The sequence below is a fragment of the Anas acuta genome, chromosome 7, assembly GCF_963932015.1.
Source record: "Anas acuta chromosome 7, bAnaAcu1.1, whole genome shotgun sequence".
NCBI classification, from domain to species: domain Eukaryota; kingdom Metazoa; phylum Chordata; class Aves; order Anseriformes; family Anatidae; genus Anas; species Anas acuta.
Genome location: NC_088985.1, coordinates 10,812,787 through 10,831,043, shown reverse-complemented (window position 1 = coordinate 10,831,043; position 18,257 = coordinate 10,812,787). Strand labels below are relative to the sequence as shown.

Sequence of the window (18,257 nt, the reverse complement as noted above, 5' to 3'; positions counted from 1 at the left end):
GTTTTGTTTTGTTTTAAACTTTGCTGTTGTCTGGCAGCAAGTAAGTAACAATTTAATTATGGCTAATTGCTCCTGCAGTAGGCATAATATTAAGGCAGAATGTGTTTAGAATACTGTGTGAAGTACCAAGGCACTGGGAAAGTTTCATGTGTGTAGCATAGGGGAGAGGCATACAGTCATTGCAAGCTGAAAAGGTTAATTTTGCAATGAAATGTCTGGATCTGATTGAGATTTCTTAGAGATCCTGCTACTTGATGTGTTTCTGGTAGTGTTTTTTTATATGCTCTCCTTCTCTTTTTGCTGCTGTGTGAATTTTGGCACAGTAGCATGCAGAAGTCACTTTATGTGAAATATCTGTACAGATCCAATTCAGAAAGTCCACTGCAGCAACTGGATATCGTGTGTGCTCATAGTATTCCCAAAACAGTTCTTGTTTACTGAGAGTCAGTTAACAAAGCTAGATAACTGCCACCAATGAAATGCTTCTCTTTGGCTTCTGTTTTGTTTTGATTGCAGTTCAGGCAAATTATGCCCCCTATTTCTTTGACAATGGAGCCAGAAGCACAAATGGGAACATGGCACTTCTCAGCCTTTCGGAGGACACACCTGTTGGTCAGTATTAAATGAATATGGTTATATTGTGAAACTGGAGCTGTTTGCTCTTTTGATTAGCAAAATACGTTTTGTTGCAGGCACTGTTGTATACTGTGGGTTTGCATATTTTTTTCTCAAGCGTTTAATTGGTCTTAATTTAAAATGATATGTTTGAATTGTAGCTGTAATTTAAAGCATGAAATTTAGCTTCCCTTTTCTTGGTCCATGAATCTATTCACAGCATCAGAGCACAGACCTTTGGGATCTTCTCATCAATTCTGTGAATGTTTATAAGAAAGCATAGTTGCTAATAATTTTATCAGCCTTGATAAAAGCAAACTATACTTTGAAAAGTATCAGAAGCATTATTTTCTTTAAAGTTATCACATTTTTCAGGATTACAGTACAAATGGTAGAAAATGTTTCTACGTGGAGTGAAAATTGCTTTGTCTAAATCTGTTTTTTTAAAAATCACTTATATAGTTTTGTTTTACTGAAAATTAGAAAACTGGTACATTTTTCAACTTTGAATATTTTAAAGCAGGTGTATTTATGCTTTTGTAACAAAAAAAAAAAAAAAAAAAGAAAAAGATGATTTATAATCAACATTTTCCTTGGGGAAAGAACAATTTCCTAACATCTAAAAAAATTTAATATAAAATATATCACAGTGATGAAGACCACCTTTTTTCCAAATGTAGTGCTGAGGTTTTGTGTAGTATTTTCCATGGGTTGTCTGTAGCTGTTGCAGGTAGAGAAAAGTATTTAGCTATTGCAAATTGAGCACCAAAGCACCCATTTATTATCAGCCTTGTGCAAAGAGGAGAGAAATACAGGGAGGGGTGTACCCCCAAACCTCCCCTCCCAGGTCTCAGGCAGGGTGGTGGGGGTGAGGGCCGGATCCAGAGGGCACAGTCTCCCCTGGAAGTCCAACACCAGTGCCTTCGTCATCCTAAACATGACCATGGCACTCATCACTTTGAGAAGTGGCTGCTTGAGGTTTGCTCTAGACCTCTGTTTTGGACCAAGTGGTGTAAATGCCAGCCACAATCCATGCTGGGCATGTTGGGGGGTGAGGAGGGGATGGTTGTGAGGCAGTGACTTCTTTCGCTGTTCAGCCAGAGAGGAGGAGGGGGAGAAAGCAGCACACAGCGTAGAAATGACGCATCTAGGGGCTTAACTTGAGGCGAGCTTGCTTATGATGCAGCAGGGCTTTGCTATAAGCTCAGTCAAGCTCAAGTGGAAACCTAGGCTGAAGGCCGACAGTGTTGTAGTGGCACCTGCAAAAGCCAGAGGCAGACCGAGAGGCTGTGATTAGCGCCCTACCTTTGCCCGGATTCATCCGGAAGCCACACTTGCTCTATCTTAGCAATGAGGACAGCTCTGCTGGGTGCTGGAGCAAGGATGGCCCATGGAATTGCCTGTCTGTTAGTGTAGATAAGGCTGGTAAGGCTGGATACGTGCTGAAACAAAATGGGACCCCTGATCCGGTTTGTTTGGGGTGACGTTTGCCATTGCTGCCCCTCAAACCGCGGGCAGTAGTTTGAGTCACTTGCCTTTTGCCTGCCATCCCCTGGTGTGGTGCCAGCTCGCAGGCACCTACAGAGCATCAGCCTCGCCCTGCCGCTGCTGGGGCCTCCAGCCAGCTGTGTGGAGGTGGGGAGCTGAAGATGGCACAGAGCTGCGGCACAGCCAGAGATGTCCCTCCTAGCAGGTCTGCAGTGCCACAGTCCTGCTCAGGTGACAGCACTCCCCACAGCAGTGGATTGTGTCGGTCATTTTCTAGTGCTGGGACACCGTGCAGCTGGTCCGGGGCTGCAGGTGGGCAAAAGAGGAGCGTGTGCGTGCCTAGATGGCAGAACAGCAGCGTGTTAGTATACGTGCAGCTAGCCTGAGCGGGGTAGGCAAATACACACTGGGCTGCTACCTGTGCTGTGGTAACACAGCAACCAGGCGAGGTGCACAGAGCTCCCCGGGGTGTTTCTGCTTTGGTTGCAGCTGTGGTAAAGCTCAAGCTGCTCCATGTGTCATGCTGCTGGTTCTCATGCTCGCTGGCTTTGGCCAGAGTGTATTTACATTGGCTAGCCTGTACTTCTGGTCTGCTTTATAAATGTACTTTAAAAGACAAGAGAAGCAACTTGTGGATTAAATCTCCAAAGGTGCTACCAGAAGTGTTTTGCTGAGGTGAAGGATCAGGAGTTGCTGAGTTCACACTTTTGCAAAGGACCTAGAGAAGCCTTTGCCAAAGGAAGAAAAGAGCTTGCTTTTGAGGAGTCCCTGTGTGCTGGCTTTGCCGTGCAGCTGCAAGTATCTTTTTTGGCCTGTAGTTCTCAGGGCACCTTGCCTAAAAGCTCTGAGTACTGCAGGATCCTCTCTGCTGAAAGTACTTGGGGAAATGCCCTTGGGACACAGCTACTTGGGGCTTGCTCAACACAAACTGCTGCTACCGGCAGCCCACGTCAGCACAGGCAGTCCTCAGGGATGGTTTGGCAGGGGGCTCCCAGAGCACGGCATGAAGAGTGCTGGCACTTCAGTGCTCTGGTGCCTGCTGGGATTTAGCTTTGCTCCTTGAGAGGGATCTCACGCTGTTGCTCTTCGTCCCTCTGCCTTGTTCTTTCTCTGGAAGGAGGAGAAGGATTCTGGTCTCCCATGTCTGTGCACAGTCCCAAGCATCCGTGCTCCAGCAGTCGTTTTTGAGTCCCGAGCAGGACGATCGGTGACAAAGCAGGGGCATTAAAACCTTTGTAGGTTTGGTTCTGAATGGCTTCACTCAGCATTGGTTTGGGTGCTGCAAAACAGGGTGGGATGGTGTTTGGTCTTCTCTGTGCTTACCTAGAAGCTGGAGCATAGGCAGAAAAAGCTTTCTTGGCTGTGCCTCAGCAGCAGCCAGTGTCTGATGTGAGCAATGCCATCAACAGCGGCTTTAATAAGCCTCCAGGAATTTTATAGGCTGGCGCTGCTGAGATGACAAGCAGTTGGCGGTGCTGTGTGTTAGTTAAGATCCCCAGCATCTGTAGGCAGGGGGCATGCGGTGTTTCAGAGTACCAAAAGGAGATGATGGTTTCTCTGTGTGACTGTAGAAAGAGAAATTGAAGTGATACTGCTGCAAGAACACAGCGAATTCAAGAAAAACACATTTTCATGCTCAAACCATCTTTTACTTGACCTTCATTTCCCCTGTGGTGTTTTGCCTACTTGCACGTAGTTGTGGTCTATCAGGTTACATACATTATGGCATAAGTTATCATAAAGAAAGCAATTGCTGTTTCTGTGTGAAAGCCTGGAATTGCCTGTGCATTTCCAGATCCCATTTAAAGCTGCAGAGCGTGAGACAATGTAAGGAGGGCCGGAACAGCAGCCCCTTCCTGCGGCACATGGAAGAATGGGAGAAGTTAGGATCTGAGGTAGCAGTTGTGGTCTGTGGGACTGTCCCACAGGGCAGGTGGGGTTGTTCAGTGATGAGCTCTTTGCAAAGAGCTCTCTTTGTACATATAAAATGCCGCTAATCGTGGTCTTACAGCATGTGTGAGATGTTATTTCAGGTTGTTTTCCTCATCTTACCTCGTTAATCCTGTAAGCCCTCACAGTGGGACATTGACGAGACTTGCAAAGCAAGGGATTGAAGCATACTCGTAAGGCCTAAGTTCATTACTTTCTCAAAGCCCAAGCATCACGCCTGGAGATTTCTGCATGCCTTTCATGCTTGAATTTCTTTCTGTCTTCCCCCATGCCCCACGTATGCACTCCCTCCCCGTTAAAAGCCGATGTGCAGTGGCACTTTGTGATCAAAGCCCCCGGCTGCCTGCCACCTGACTGACCACCTCATGTTCCTCTGTCCTTCAAGCCTCCCAAGTTGTTCCTGCAGGCTTCTGATCTGGTTTCTTCCATCACTCATGGCTGGCGGTGGAGGCCTGTCTTGTCCTCTCTGGAATCCATCATTCCTCCTTCCAGCTGATGGTTCCCAACCTGGCAAGAGTTCCTGCTATTGCTCCCAAGACTTCTTTCAATGCTCAGAAATCGCCCCCTGGCACTGTGCTGTCTGTGGTTTTGTACTTTGTCCACCACAAACATAGTAGCTGAACCCTGCCCACAATTTATTTCCTGCCCCTGTCACAAAAAAATCTCTGAGTGATAGAATTATCATGCTTCTCTTTTCAGTAACAGTTCTTTGCTGACTACGCAGACATGGACAAATTAGCCCAAGTTGTGTCTTGACATCTAGAGACCCATCATGGCCTCACATTCAGATTACTCCAAAAAGGGTGAATTGCCTGAAGGTGCAAAAATATTCAACTTTTTGAAAAACTAAACCCCACAAATTTTCATTAAGAAAATTAGGAGCTCCCAGAACAAATTTGTTAAATGCAGCCAGCCTCCTACATCACTGTAGCAGAGGTAACTCTACACAAAGTGGCGTGCTTGCTGCTGTACTCCGGTCTCCTCACCACAGGGTCTCAGCTGTGGGGATTCATCTGCTCCCTCCTGGGTTTGTCTCTGTTTTGCCAGCCACCGCAGTGTGCTGGGGACAGGAGGGAGCAGGAGTGGCTGGTAGCAAGTGGGTATGGAGCAGGTTTTTGGGTAGTCTTTGTATTGGTCCATGTCATCCGGGAGCTCTGCTTTCCTTGGGGTGACCTCGCAGTCTGAAACAGGCGTCTGTGGGCTCTGTGGGCTGGTCGTTGCCTCCTCTAGCAGGGAGATAGATGGGCTTTTGGCTGAGATGGGTGGAGAACAGGCGAATAACCCCAGGTGAGATGGTATTCGCCGTGACACTGGGAGCACACGTGTCCTGTCCTGGGAGCATGGCCATGTACATCCCTCCCAGCATCTGTTTAACAGATGTCAGCTGTGGTGGCAAAGGAAGACGGGGAGTGAGCACGAGTCCAAAATGTGCCTGGCCCATTTAACTTGGCAGGGAGGGGATTTGTTTGCAGAGCATTGCATAGTGGAGAGGGAGCGTGTGTCTTCAGTAAGAGGGCAGAAGCAGCCCCAGAGCACACGGACAGAGGCTGGCCATGAATAAATTTGCTAGAAATTAAGGAAAGTGGAGAAATAACGTCAGGGGACAGACATTCATCTTGAGCAGCAGAAGCAGAGAGCAAATCGCTTGTAAGATGGACTAGAAAAATAGGGTGAAAGTCTGGCGTGGCGCCTGGCAAGCAGCTGTAGCAGGGAGCAGCATGCAGCTCCCCGGGACATCCCCGACCCAGCCTGCTGTGCCATTCCCAGGTGCTCAGGGCGTGCAGCACATCCGTGGGGCCCTTACTGCACTCGCCGTGTCCCTGGCTGAAGATTCTTCCATTCCCTTATCTTTCTGACAGGGAACGGCTGTTTACTTGGTGCTCCCTGATAAGATTTTGGCTCGGTGTTTCATTTATTTTCTTTTCAGCAAGTGGAGGCAGCACGCTGAGAGGAGATTTTTAATTGGCTTTAACACTGTGCTGAGAAGCATTCCCGGGGTGTTAATGATATAGAGAGCATTGTGCAGTGAAATTGCAGTTCAGACAAAATTAGGAACTGTAATGAGGTAGAAGAGAAATTTTGATCCACAATCCAATTTGAAAGGCACACAAGTACCCTGTGTTATGAAAAATGAAATATCAGTTTTAGCTAGGAAGCAAACTTGCTCAGAAACCTCAGTAATCTCAGTCTGGATCAATAGCGATGTTTCTCCTCACTTCTAGCAACAGGAAAATTCCTGTTTTTCTCAGAGGAAAATTCCTAGATGGTGCTGGAGAGAAAATTATAAGATTAGAAGAACAAGTCCAGGTTCAGGTGTGTTCACCTGAACTTTCACAGTCCTGCTCTTCTCTAACACGTGCCTGGCCATCTCTGAGGAGCGCTTGGCAGCGGTGGTGGCACGGGGCAGCCCCAGTCCCAGCACTGCACCGTGTGCCTGGTTGTCACCCACAAGCTGTGAACGCCCCCAGCCATGGGTTGTGGTGTCCATCCTGCTTCTCCGCTGGACAGGCAGTGCTGCTCAGCAGCTGCAGGCACCTCCATGTGCTGGAAGCAGGCAGGACAAGTGAAAAAGCAGAGCACAGAAGCAATTAAGAAGTAAAAACTTCTAGTGGCAGAAAAAGGATGAAAAAGGGTTGGTCTGAAAACAGTTGATGCCTGAATTCTTCATTTGGCCCTAGCTGTGGTACTGAGAGAGCTTTTGAAAAACAAGAACAAATGCAATCAATGCTGGGGCTATATCAAGACGTGGGTGTCCTCTTAGGACACTGTTTGAAAACAATCCCAGTTTGTTCCTCTCCTTACCTTTCTTTTTATGTATATAGTTCAGGTGTTACGGTAAGAGAAGTCTCATCATACTGCTCATTGTCTTTCCCTAAAAACAACACCGATGTCCTGTAATTTCCTTCTCTGTTCTGTGGGATAAGTCCACCAAGATCGTGGTAATCATTTTTGCAGTTTTGTAAACCTGTTTTGCAAATCCTGAATATTTGTTGGCTGGCTGAGCCAGCTCATAATAGAGTCTGTTGTATGTGTTCTGCATGCTCGTTGTTTTTTGAACTTCTTTCTCTGTACAAAGTTGCCCAGGTAATTGCCTTAATAATCACCATAAGAGGGGTCACTTGCAAGTGAGCACAGATCCAGCGTGGCTTGGCACAATCTCTTGCTGTGCAGACAACAACAGCTATCTTTTCTAAGTATCAGTGCTGATGTCTGGATCTTGTGTGTCCATTAAGCTTGCCAGTTTGCTGCTTCACGTTTTTCATGTCAAGCAATAAGCAAATGAGGTTGCATTACAAAACTAAAGAAACCTTCAAGAAGCTTGCCTGTCTGCGCATTGGCAGGACTGCAGCCAAAGCTCTAGAGTTAAACATATATGGGGCTGGTCAGTGAAAAACTCCACTGCCACTGCAGTGAGGATATGTGAAAAAGGTTATAACTTCTGCCCATAGAGTTAAAAATCCATCAAACTTAGGGTCAGAGTAGTTAAAACTGGAATCTTCTGGGCTCCCCTTGACAGTGTTCTGCCCTAACTTTGTTAGCTTAGTTAGCAGTGGTCATTCCATCATACTTCTGTGTCCTGTGCAAGAGCAAAAGACAGCACCAACCAGTCATTCACAGTATTTCCAATTTAAAGAACTTTGTTAGAAGCTTGTTAGAACTTTGTTAGCTTGTGTTCTGAACCTCTACAACTTGGATAACTCAGATAAGTTATCCACATTGCGTCAGACTGCTAGGAGGAAAAAGCAAACGACTGTTTTATATATCAGGCTCAGTTAACTGATAATTGTGAAGTGCTTGAAGTTACTTGGGTGAGGATACTAATGCACATTAGAATGACAAACATCTGAGTTTAAAAAAAAATAATGCTAATAAACCCTCAGCATGTTTTGAAAATGTGGGCGTTATAACTCCCCCAGAAAATATCACTTCTGATAAACAAAGTCGCTTTACTGCGAAAACTGGCACCAGCTTCTCAAATACTTAAAAATAGAAATAACATTCTCTCTTTCCCCAGCTTGTGAAGGAAATACATTGATGAATTTAGAGAATTTATTCATTGTTATGTGCATGAGTGGATGTGTTAAGTAGAGAATCTAATGAGAGGGAGCTAATGAGGGGGAGCTAAGCAGGAAGGAAGACTTTTGCATCTAGTTCTGAAAGTGGAAAAGTCAGCAAATGTCCTTGTGTCTCCAGAGCCTGGGCCCTGTTCTGCGTGAGTGCTGCCTTCAGCTCCTGGCTTCCATACCTGCTAGTTTGCAACTTCATTGTTTCCATAGAAAAAGGCGTGTGAGGGCGCTACAACAGCATCACTTCAGGCTATCCTGTGGTGATAGTTAGTCAAGAACTTATCTGTGTCATCACTGTGATGCAGTTGTGCAGGAAAGGGTCCTAACTGAGAAAAACCATCACTGATGAATTCAGTTTAACCATGAGGCTAAAAAGTGGCCGTCAGGACTATTAAACAGTCTATGCACTTGTATTTCCCAGTAAGTGGCTTTGATGCACAGAAGCTTTGCAGGAGGGCTGAGTTCCTAGGGAGCAAATCAACAAAACATTCACTGACTGAACGTTTCCCTGTGGTTACATCACTGATCAATTTTTCAGGTACCCATGTGTATACCCTGAATGGAACCGATCCTGAAGGAGATCCTGTGACATATGGCCTGACCTATGAAGCCGGATCAAGACGCTACTTCTCTGTTGACAGAAATCTTGGAAATGTTACGCTAATTGAGGAACTTGACAGAGAGGTAGAGTACAGCAAGACGTCACCACTTTGTGTATGCGTGGATTTTCCTTATGTTTCCATTGATCAATGGCTGTGAGGGGCAACATCAATTTGCGTCATATGAAACATGTAATTTACTTCGTAATTCTGAGACACGATAATTCACCCATCAGGTTGTTTTCCAGTTGATTTGCACCACTAACACTGCTATCTAACTTGTTGGCAGCTGTGGGCTTTTTTCAGCTTTTGCCAAAAGAGAAGTTTATATTTTATAGTTTATATTTATCTTCCCTCACCCGCACCCCATCGCGTACAGTTCTATAATCCTCAGACAGAATCTGTATTTCTTTAGGACTCTCCTGTCATTAGGAGAAAGTACAGATTTATGAAAGCAGTGTTCCGGGGCGGTTTTCTAGTTACATATAGCCCTTTGGCCCATAACCATGTGGGTTAAAGATGTTCCTAGCAGCAGTAGCCTAAAGGCAACCTTATTCCAGGAACACAGGCATAACCAGCATGTATGCTTTGCAGTGAAGAGTATGCAATACTTAGCAAACCCTTCAAAATACTGCATACTAAGAAGAATTTTAACAAATAATGTTGTTTTAGGTAGTGTTTCTTCAAAAATGACTGATTTTTCACAAGCACTTTATAGAACAATATGAATTCCCAGAGCACCTGTCTCTTGACAGTAGCTCCAGAAAGTCCAAGAAGCCCTTTAGGTGAAGCCCCTGAGGGGTCTCTTTAGTCCCTCTTGTGATGGTTTTGTGGTATCAGTTGTTATTTTCATGTACCTGCTGAGATATGTTTAAATCTGCAGTTCATTTTCCAATAAGGGCAAAACCTTCTCTCTAACAAATGAATTTTATTGGTTTACAGAAAGAAGATGAGATTGAAGTTATTGTCAGTATTTCAGATGGCCTGAGTACAGTAAGTATTTAATTATACTCTAACTTGTCAAACTGTCCGCCCTGCAGTTGTACCTCCTCCCATTAAATTACCTTACAGGGACTATCTCATTTTATCAGAAAACATAATCTCATTAGAGTTTTACCTCCTGTTTCAAGAGCCACTGAACTGCCAGTAACTCGGGTCTCACTCCAGCTCCTTACTCAGCTGTTTGAGGATAATTACAGCGTAGTGTGAGCTGAAAGCTTGACTTAGTGGCCTGCAGAATAACAGCAGCTTCCTACGAAGTTTCACTGTCAGCTCAGTGGGATTCATAACTAAGAAGGAGCTGAAGGCTTTTTGGAGAAATATGTGACATTACAGCAACCTAGTGTTAGACACATGAGAGCTGCCTGTCCCTCCACCCCCACAATGTTTCTCTAGTGTGGCATTAAGAAGATTTGCCTAGGCTAGCTAAGGTGGTGAGGGTTTTCGTCTGCTGCTGAATAAAGCTTTGATCATGTCTAATCATTAAGGGCTTAACTGAGGCATTGCACAAGCATCCAGTCCTAGTTCTACAAATTTCCTTGGCATTTCCAGTTTACAGACATGCTCTAACAGTCAGTATGTTAGTCTGCTGGTAAGAGGACTTGGGCTTCATCGCTAGAGGAGCAACAAAAGTGGGACCCTCTTACTATCCACAGAACTGGATAACTCTAGAGCTTTTTCTCATCTCAATCAAATGAAGTGAGATTACCGCATGCTTGGGAGACACCCACGTCCTACAGGCACAACTACCCCCACAATCTCCGTAAATAGCTAGTAATGGGATCACATCCACCTGCCTGCTTTGTAGACAACTGGGAAGTTCATCAAATATATTTGTGTCCATATTTTTAGAAAAAGAATATGCATTTTCTTCAAGGTAGATTGTTAAATATTAAAAACATGCATTTGTTACATCCAAATTATGCATGCTATTAACCTAATATGATACAAATGAGGCAGTAATTGAATGCCCTGTGCTGTCAGTACCAACCTTATACTGTCTTTTATGTATTCCCATAAAAGTTATCATGGTATCTTGAATGCCATAAAGAAGAAGACTTAAGAAAATCAGCCCTGATCTATAACTTTATGAAGTACTCTAAGACTCCTTATTTAATTTAGAGATATCTGCATGCTCTCCACACAGATATCCACAAAATTCTTCTGGATTTTGTGGTTTTCTGTTTTCTCTTTTATATACTTAGTTTTGGTAGTGCAAAGGCATCCTATTACGAATTTTTCATTGCCTTTGGCTACACTTTAGTAGACAAATGAACAGATTTTGTTGTAAATCAGCTTGACATATAACATGTTCTTCATATTCTACTCCAGGTTTCGGAAAAAGTTAGGATCCTTGTAACAGATGCTAATGATGAGAGCCCGGAGTTCATCAATACACCTTACATAGTCCAAGTCCCAGAGGTTGGTGAAGTTTCTTTGCATACTATATTTCAATAGATTGGAAAGAGGAGCTAGTTTGTTTTCAGTCAAGTAACAAGATCAGCAGGACTAATTGGCATTGTTTTGTTTTGGGATTTGGGCAGGGATTTAGTATTTACTGCAAACTTAGGGAACAAGTTAGCAGATTTCCTGACACCCTTATTACAGAAAGTTTTTCTTGTTTCTTGGTCTTCTCCAGTTTCTTCCATTTTAATCTCTTCCCTCTTTTCTTTCTGCTCTTTGGTTCCTTCATTCATTTATATTCTTTCTACTAGCTCCCTTTTTCTGCCTCTTTGCATGCTCACTTTTCTTTTTTTTTTTTTTTTTTTTTGTAACTCCCCTGATTTTTCACTTCTGTCTGAGTCTGGTGCCTCTTTCTGCTCACAGAACACTCCCTCTGGCAGCAGTATCTTTAAGATCGAGGCAGTGGACAGAGACACTGGTTCTGGGGGAAGTATCACCTACTTCTTGCAGGTAAGGTATTGCCTGTACCTTCAGAAACCATCTCTCTCCTAAGATGCAGAGGATTGAACTGCTAGTAGTGTCTATAGGACCAATTTTGTACTGTGCACCAGAAAACAAGCTTTAACAAATTCGATATTGTCTGGTGAGCAGCCAAGTGCAGTCCAACTGGCAGGGGTTGGTGCTGGGGTTGCCACTGTCACTCTTGTGCTTGCCAGTGGGAATCCTTGCAGCATGGCTCCTGTTTGCCCCTTTGGAGTGACGGGGATAGCAAGTCTAATTTGTAGTCTTGTGTGCACATGGGATTTCAAAAGTATGGAATAGCTTTCTTTGGAAAGCAAAATGCATTGGAAACCCAAATCTGCACTCGGATGTAGCAGACTGGTGCATCACTGTAAAATATTGGGTACTAAGTCTTCTCCCTGAAAAAGCCCAGTGCCTGCTTGAAAGCAGCCTTTCAGGTATCGCCCACTGGTGAGGAACAAAAAGGGCTCTGTATGTAAAGCTGAACTTCTGTGTTACAGACCCCTTGCATGCCAAAATACAACATCTCGCATGATGTTCTTCAACTTCCTTCTTCCTTTAAGCAGCTTCTTCCAGACGAGCTGCAGTTCCCCTTATTCAAGAGACAATAAAATAAAAACCAAAACATAAAACGATTTGTTGCCATGTTTACCTTGGGTACAATACAGAAACGAGTTGGAATATATTTGCATAGCACTAAAGCTGATGTTGTTAAGACCTTGGACCTACTGTGGAAGAACACCTTGTTGAAATCTAGTTTTGATTTCACTGATTATGATCCAATTAAAATGCAATATGTGCAGGATTCAGTTTTACCCAGGGCTTTTTCCAGAAAGCTGATAGACTCTGAAGCCAAGGAACAGCTATTTTAAACTTCTGTGTCTACCTAATATATTTGTATACCAAAAAGCTGGCTAAATATGTGTATTTGTTGAAAAAATGCAGCTATAACTTTTGGCACAATTTATGGGAATTCTCAAGTTGTGCAGAAAAACAAATTCTTCGAAAGTCTGGTGTGGGCAGGTGGTGACGTCCATCAAAAATACAAAGATTATCCAGCAGTAGCAATTGTGTACGGAAACCCAAACGGAGCTGTGTTACTGGATTGTTCCAGTCAGGCAGAAGGAAGGGTGACATTTTTAGTCTCTTTTGGAAATCTGATGTCTTTTAGGTGTTTCTTTTGGAAAATCACTTAAACATTAATCTAAAAGTCCTTGACAATAATCTATGTATGCAACATGCCTGCTTCTCTGAAGCCAGTAGAACTTTGAAATGCAAAGGGATAACACCATTTTTCTTTTTCCTTTTTTTCCCCACATTGTCTCCCCCAACCCACCCTGGTTAGGCCTCTCTACCTCATTGTGTGCAATGAACTGGTAGCCAATTCAAGATTTCACAATGAAATACTAAAAGATTTTTTAAATCTACATTGAAGCTAACTGATTTATTCTGAATAATGAGAGACTCATGGTTGGTTCATGAATTGTTCATAAACACACAGAGGTGAAATTCATCAAATACATTATTCACCCAAACCATATCATTATTCTGGTCTTTTCCCTTAGAAGATGAAATAGAAGATTAATCCCTATGGCAATCTTATTTCCATACCTGTAATCTTCCACTGTTTCTCCTTTTCTTCTAGAACATCCATGCTAATAAGTTTACAATAGACCGTCACAGTGGTGTCCTGCGCATCAAAACAGGGGTCACCCTGGACTATGAGAAATCAAGAACACATTTTGTCATCGTCGTAGCCAAGGTATGAAACTTTTTTCAAAACTAGAGGAGATGAAGGGTTGCATTTGAGAAGGGCAGCTTAGGTCAAATAGAGGGATGGCTTAAACAGTCTCTGAAATAACCGTAACACTGAGGCAGCAGAGTCACTCCATCTGTCACATCTGGCAGTATGATGGGTAACGTGGAGAAGTGAGGGAGGAAAGGTGACCAGCTGAGTAACATCTGGAGACATTTGGTGGTGGGTTTCCCACATTTAGATCAGGCTTCAATGCCAGGGCAATAAGTCCAGCTGCAGAAAGTCACCTGTGTACTTTGAGAGTCACCTAGAAGCAAAAGAGTTGGTGTTTCAGCCCCAGCTTTGAGAAGTCAGCCTCTGTGGGCAAGTGCCTGTGCTTGGACTCCCTCCTATTGTCCAGCACACAGCCCTGCCACAATAAAGGGGCAAACCCCTGGCAGGCAGGCAGTGTGGATCGCTGTCATTAGCCACAGGAAGACAGAGGAGACAGCTGGACCCAGGGCAGCACACAAGTGACTTCTATAGAAATGTCTGTGGATGCTTTTCTTTCACCTCTCTGCTGCCTTGTGGCAGGATCTTATTCGAATCCTGCAAATATTGCTGCACATCCCTTCTTTCCACTATCATTCTCAGCAGTGCTGTGCCTGTGGCACAGCTGAGGATTCATAACAGGCATTAAAAGTTTATGGGATTCTGAAGTAAAGTCTCTCAGGATCCTGTGCAGAGCTGTCACACAGGCAGAGTCACACTGGCGGAAAGAAAATGATTCTGCTGCTACTTACAGTGACTTTGAGTTTCTCATGTTTTATGAAAAATATGGATCATGTTATTTATTTAGGCAAGGTTCATTTGAAGAGAAATAACAAAAATTTGGTCTAAATGCTGCCTTTGGGGCAATGAGGAGGAAAAAAAACTGTCTCTCCCCCAAAAAGTGGAAGTTGCAAAACAGACACAGCAGACATGCTAAACAATTCATACAAGCATGAGTACTGACATCCAGCCAATACTCTGAGATTGTTAAAAGCTTCTGAAACTGTGAGGAATTTTTCTAATTGGCTCTGCTGTATCGATAGCACAGAGTTGATTGCAGTAAAGTCCCCAGACACTTTATACACCGTGGCTCTCTAACAGTTTCTGACTTTGTGCTCCTCCATCCTTTCACTTTAGACTCACACGTAGGAGTCCCTAGGAGACTTTGATCACCTGCATTGTTTAATTTTTCCCTGGAAATGCACTACTTTGCTACCTCACATTGTCTTGAATTTATGGCAAGACTATATGTGGGATGAAAAGCTGTAGATCTTGGTTGCTATTTTTTTGCATCTGTTTCTAGCTGTCCCCTTTCTCTCTCTCTCAAAAAAAGCTGAATTCCTTATCCCATCTGTTGTTGACAACAGATTGTATATAACTGCATATATTGGCACAACCACCTTAATAAAAGAAACTACTTCTGAGACGTTGCAAGATGTCTACTTAATCAGAGAGGAAGCAGGACAAATGGAAAAGAGAAGGGAATAGGAAAGCAGAGATGAGTCTGTGCGTTAAGAGAGAGAAGGGATTCCTGGGACTGTGCTTTTGAAGGCTCGTGAGGAGTGTACAGTGCCATAAACAGATTTGCAGGCATATTCCAGCAGATGTTTGATGATGACATCTCTTCTAGGATGGTGGTGGGAAGCTCAGGGGAGACAACAAAGTGTTTTCAGCCACAACAACGGTTACTGTCAATGTGGAGGATGTTCAGGACACACCTCCCATGTTCATCGGGACTCCCTACTATGGATATGTCTATGAGGATACACTCGCAGTAAGTGCTGGTTTTCACCTGTAGGAGAAGTGAAGTCTTTCACATCTCAGTCAAGGCAGACCCATGCTCTAGGCTGTTTGTACTGTCCCCTTGATGACAGGCAATCCTGACATCCCCATAATGCAGAATACTTTCTGCTCAGTGGTGGCAAAATAGGCAGAAGGGGCCAGGAAGTCCTCCCAGGCCTAAAATCCACCAGATTATGAAGCAAGCAGGGACATACTTAACAGAACCACTTAGGAGATCTCCTAAGACTGCATTTGTTGGCACATATCTGCTGCTGAAGATACTACTTCATATATGCCACAGACAAACCAAGGAGTACAGTGAGCTCCTGCCTGTGTCATCACCTCACCTAATGGCAGGCTTGCTTAAAGGAGAGTATAGAGCTTAGAGTTAATTCATTGTATCCACCATGGTGCCTTCAGCTGTATATTATTGTTGGTGTTGATGATACTTCCAGCTATATATTATTCCAGAAGCTGCAAACTAATGAATTGTCCCTATATCTAAGCAATGGCATGACACTGTATATGGATCAGTTTTTACCCTGATACGTAAGTTTTGATTAAATTTTTTTTTGTACGTAGGATGAGAAGTGGTATCTGCTTGTGAAAATACCCAACCTTAGACTATTGTTGGTGTCTTAGCACCCTGTTCACCTGATCTTCCCTTGAATTTCAGGAAAGATTGTGTCTTTACTTTCTGTCCAGAACTCTGATGTACACTTCAGCCCTTCCATGACTGTTTATTGCAGTTCAGTTCGTAGGCTGTTACATTTCAGCAGCGTAGAGGAGTATTGCTTGTGTATTTTCAAGAAATTCAGAATGAATGATATTATGTATATTGATTTATTCTATGTAGTTGCATATAGATCTTGAAATAACTATCAGGTACATACACGGGAGTTAGTGTTTACCATGGAAACAGGAGTCAATAAATGTTAATTACATCCAGCCTGAGCTCATAATTTACACCATTATGATGTTATAATGACGGAAGCACAAACAGGTCCTTCCCAGTGTGAATTTTGCTATTAGAATGAAATCCACAGAGAGATAAGCTAGCAGATTCCAGTGTTGTTTACACATTTGATGTTAATTTTGTAAACTTGCTGCTTTGCTCCTTGGTGGAGTTGTCAGGATTTACAAGTACTATGTCACTTTCAAAGGGACTGCACTGCATTTTGCCCTATAGGCAGATTTTATTGCAGCTTCCAGCATGAATGATAATAAGTACAGTTTTGTATTTCCAATTGCTCTAACAGAACCTCGCTCTCATCTGAAAAATTCACTCAAGGGTTGTCATCAAAATGTTCCCTGTTGCCATTTGCGATTAACTAACAGTTTCTTCAGTGTTCCTGTTTTTGCAGTCTAAAACAGTAGCACTTGAATTCAGAGGCCTAAATTGTGCAATTCATTGTCAGTTGGGTGAGCACTGCAGCGCTGGCAGTCATCATCCTTTGCAGTTGATAGGAGCAGTCACATGAGCAAATGGTCTCCAGCGTACAAGCTCTGTACGTATGGCCCACGGCCATGTTACTCGCGCAGACAGACAGCGAGGCTTTTAAGGACAGTTAAATCATCATAATTTTCATCACAATTTTATGCCCTAAATGTTCCATGAGGCAAGTTGCTTTGTGATGCCTTGGTTTGCTTTTGCTGCCTGTCTGAACTTGATCGGGTAGTACAAAAATGATCTGATGACTCCTCAGTGGCTGCCTGGGTCTCTGCATGCCATGGGGCGCACAGCAACACCAGGAGCATGTCCAGCAGCTACCAGAGGGCGTCTTGGTAGTGAACCAAAATAAATCTCAGGTCTAAGGTGGGTTACTCCAAATCCTTTGCCCAAGCTTGTGGCTGTGCGGGGTCTGCAGCTGCTGCACACCCATGCCACCAGCACTGCCCCAGCGGTGGGCAGGGGCAGCCCATGGGGAGTGGCACAGTGTGCCTGCCGGTCCTCTGGTGCTCACCTAAAGGGGAACTGGAAAAAGGACAAGAGACTGGATGCAGGGAAACAGGCACGGTATCTTGGCAAGTACATGGCATGCCCTGAGACTGCAGCAAGCCCTGGCCTCCCCGGGGCAGCTGGGACCCGTGTGCTGAAGCTGGATACTCCGCTGTTGGTGCACGCAGTGGCATGGTGCTGGCAGCAAGCTGGAGAGGGCAGGTGGCACAGGGGCTCCACAGGGAACAAGTGGTGGCAGGGTCATCCCCACTTTGTGTGAGGTACCATGTATGGGCTGTAACATCACTGGGAACAAATAAAATCATCAGTGTAGGAATGACACAGAGTTGGTCCAAGGAGTGGCATCCTTCCTGCTCGGCTAAGCGAAGCACTGACTTTTCTAGTTGGGAGCCAGTGGTCCTTGGTGTGTTCCCCGTGCAGCATGAGCAAAAGTACCCACTCTTCCTTCCACACCTTGCTGCATAAAAACTTGCTGAAGTTCGGTTTATTAATACACAGTTGCAATTTCATTGCTTTTTGATCTCAGCACACAAAGTAATTTCCCATTTCTCCCCAGGGCTCTGAGGTCCTCACTGTTGTTGCTCTTGATGGAGACAGAGGAAAGCCTAACAGTATTCGTTACTGCCTCGTGAATGGTGAGTAGACTTGGCTTGTAAGAAATCTGAAGAGGAGTCAAAACTAGATGTGACATTAAATTAGAGGGGGATTGCTAGAGCTTAATAAAGCTGAGACAGACTCATGAAATAGTGTCAGGTATCTCAAACAACTCCAGGGCCCTGTCTACCAGAAAACAAGCTACGATTCACTGAGTTTTAGTACCGGCTTCACGGAACTACGCATGGAGTTGTTAGCATGGCTGATTTGTTAGGCACCAGTAGCCTCCTTGCTGCTTCAAAAAAATGTAAAGGGAGATGCATTCACTGCCACTGAGTATCACCATCATTTAATCTGGGAGACAAGAAAATGCATTGGGAGACCCAGACATGGTATTTAGAGGTATATTTTTATTAATATTGTCATTTAAGTGGCTAAACATTCAAATGTCTGGTTTCTTGGAAGAAATTGTATTTACTAGTGAAGAGAGA

General features: G+C 44.0%; 1 protein-coding gene across 3 annotated transcripts in view; it reads left to right on the top strand.

The window, feature by feature from the left end:
- The window catches only part of CDHR1 (cadherin related family member 1), a 47,301-nt gene that overhangs the window by 1,094 nt on the left and 27,950 nt on the right, over window positions 1-18,257 (top strand). For 2 of the 3 annotated variants that reach the window (XM_068687982.1, XM_068687984.1), the window contains exons 2-9: window positions 517-612; window positions 8,659-8,804; window positions 9,662-9,712; window positions 11,051-11,140; window positions 11,546-11,632; window positions 13,290-13,406; window positions 15,061-15,204; window positions 17,729-17,807. In XM_068687982.1, the coding sequence (XP_068544083.1) occupies window positions 517-612; window positions 8,659-8,804; window positions 9,662-9,712; window positions 11,051-11,140; window positions 11,546-11,632; window positions 13,290-13,406; window positions 15,061-15,204; window positions 17,729-17,807 (810 nt within the window). The remainder of the gene's footprint in view (window positions 1-516; window positions 613-8,658; window positions 8,805-9,661; window positions 9,713-11,050; window positions 11,141-11,545; window positions 11,633-13,289; window positions 13,407-15,060; window positions 15,205-17,728; window positions 17,808-18,257) is intronic. The other variant, XM_068687983.1, reaches the window with a different exon arrangement.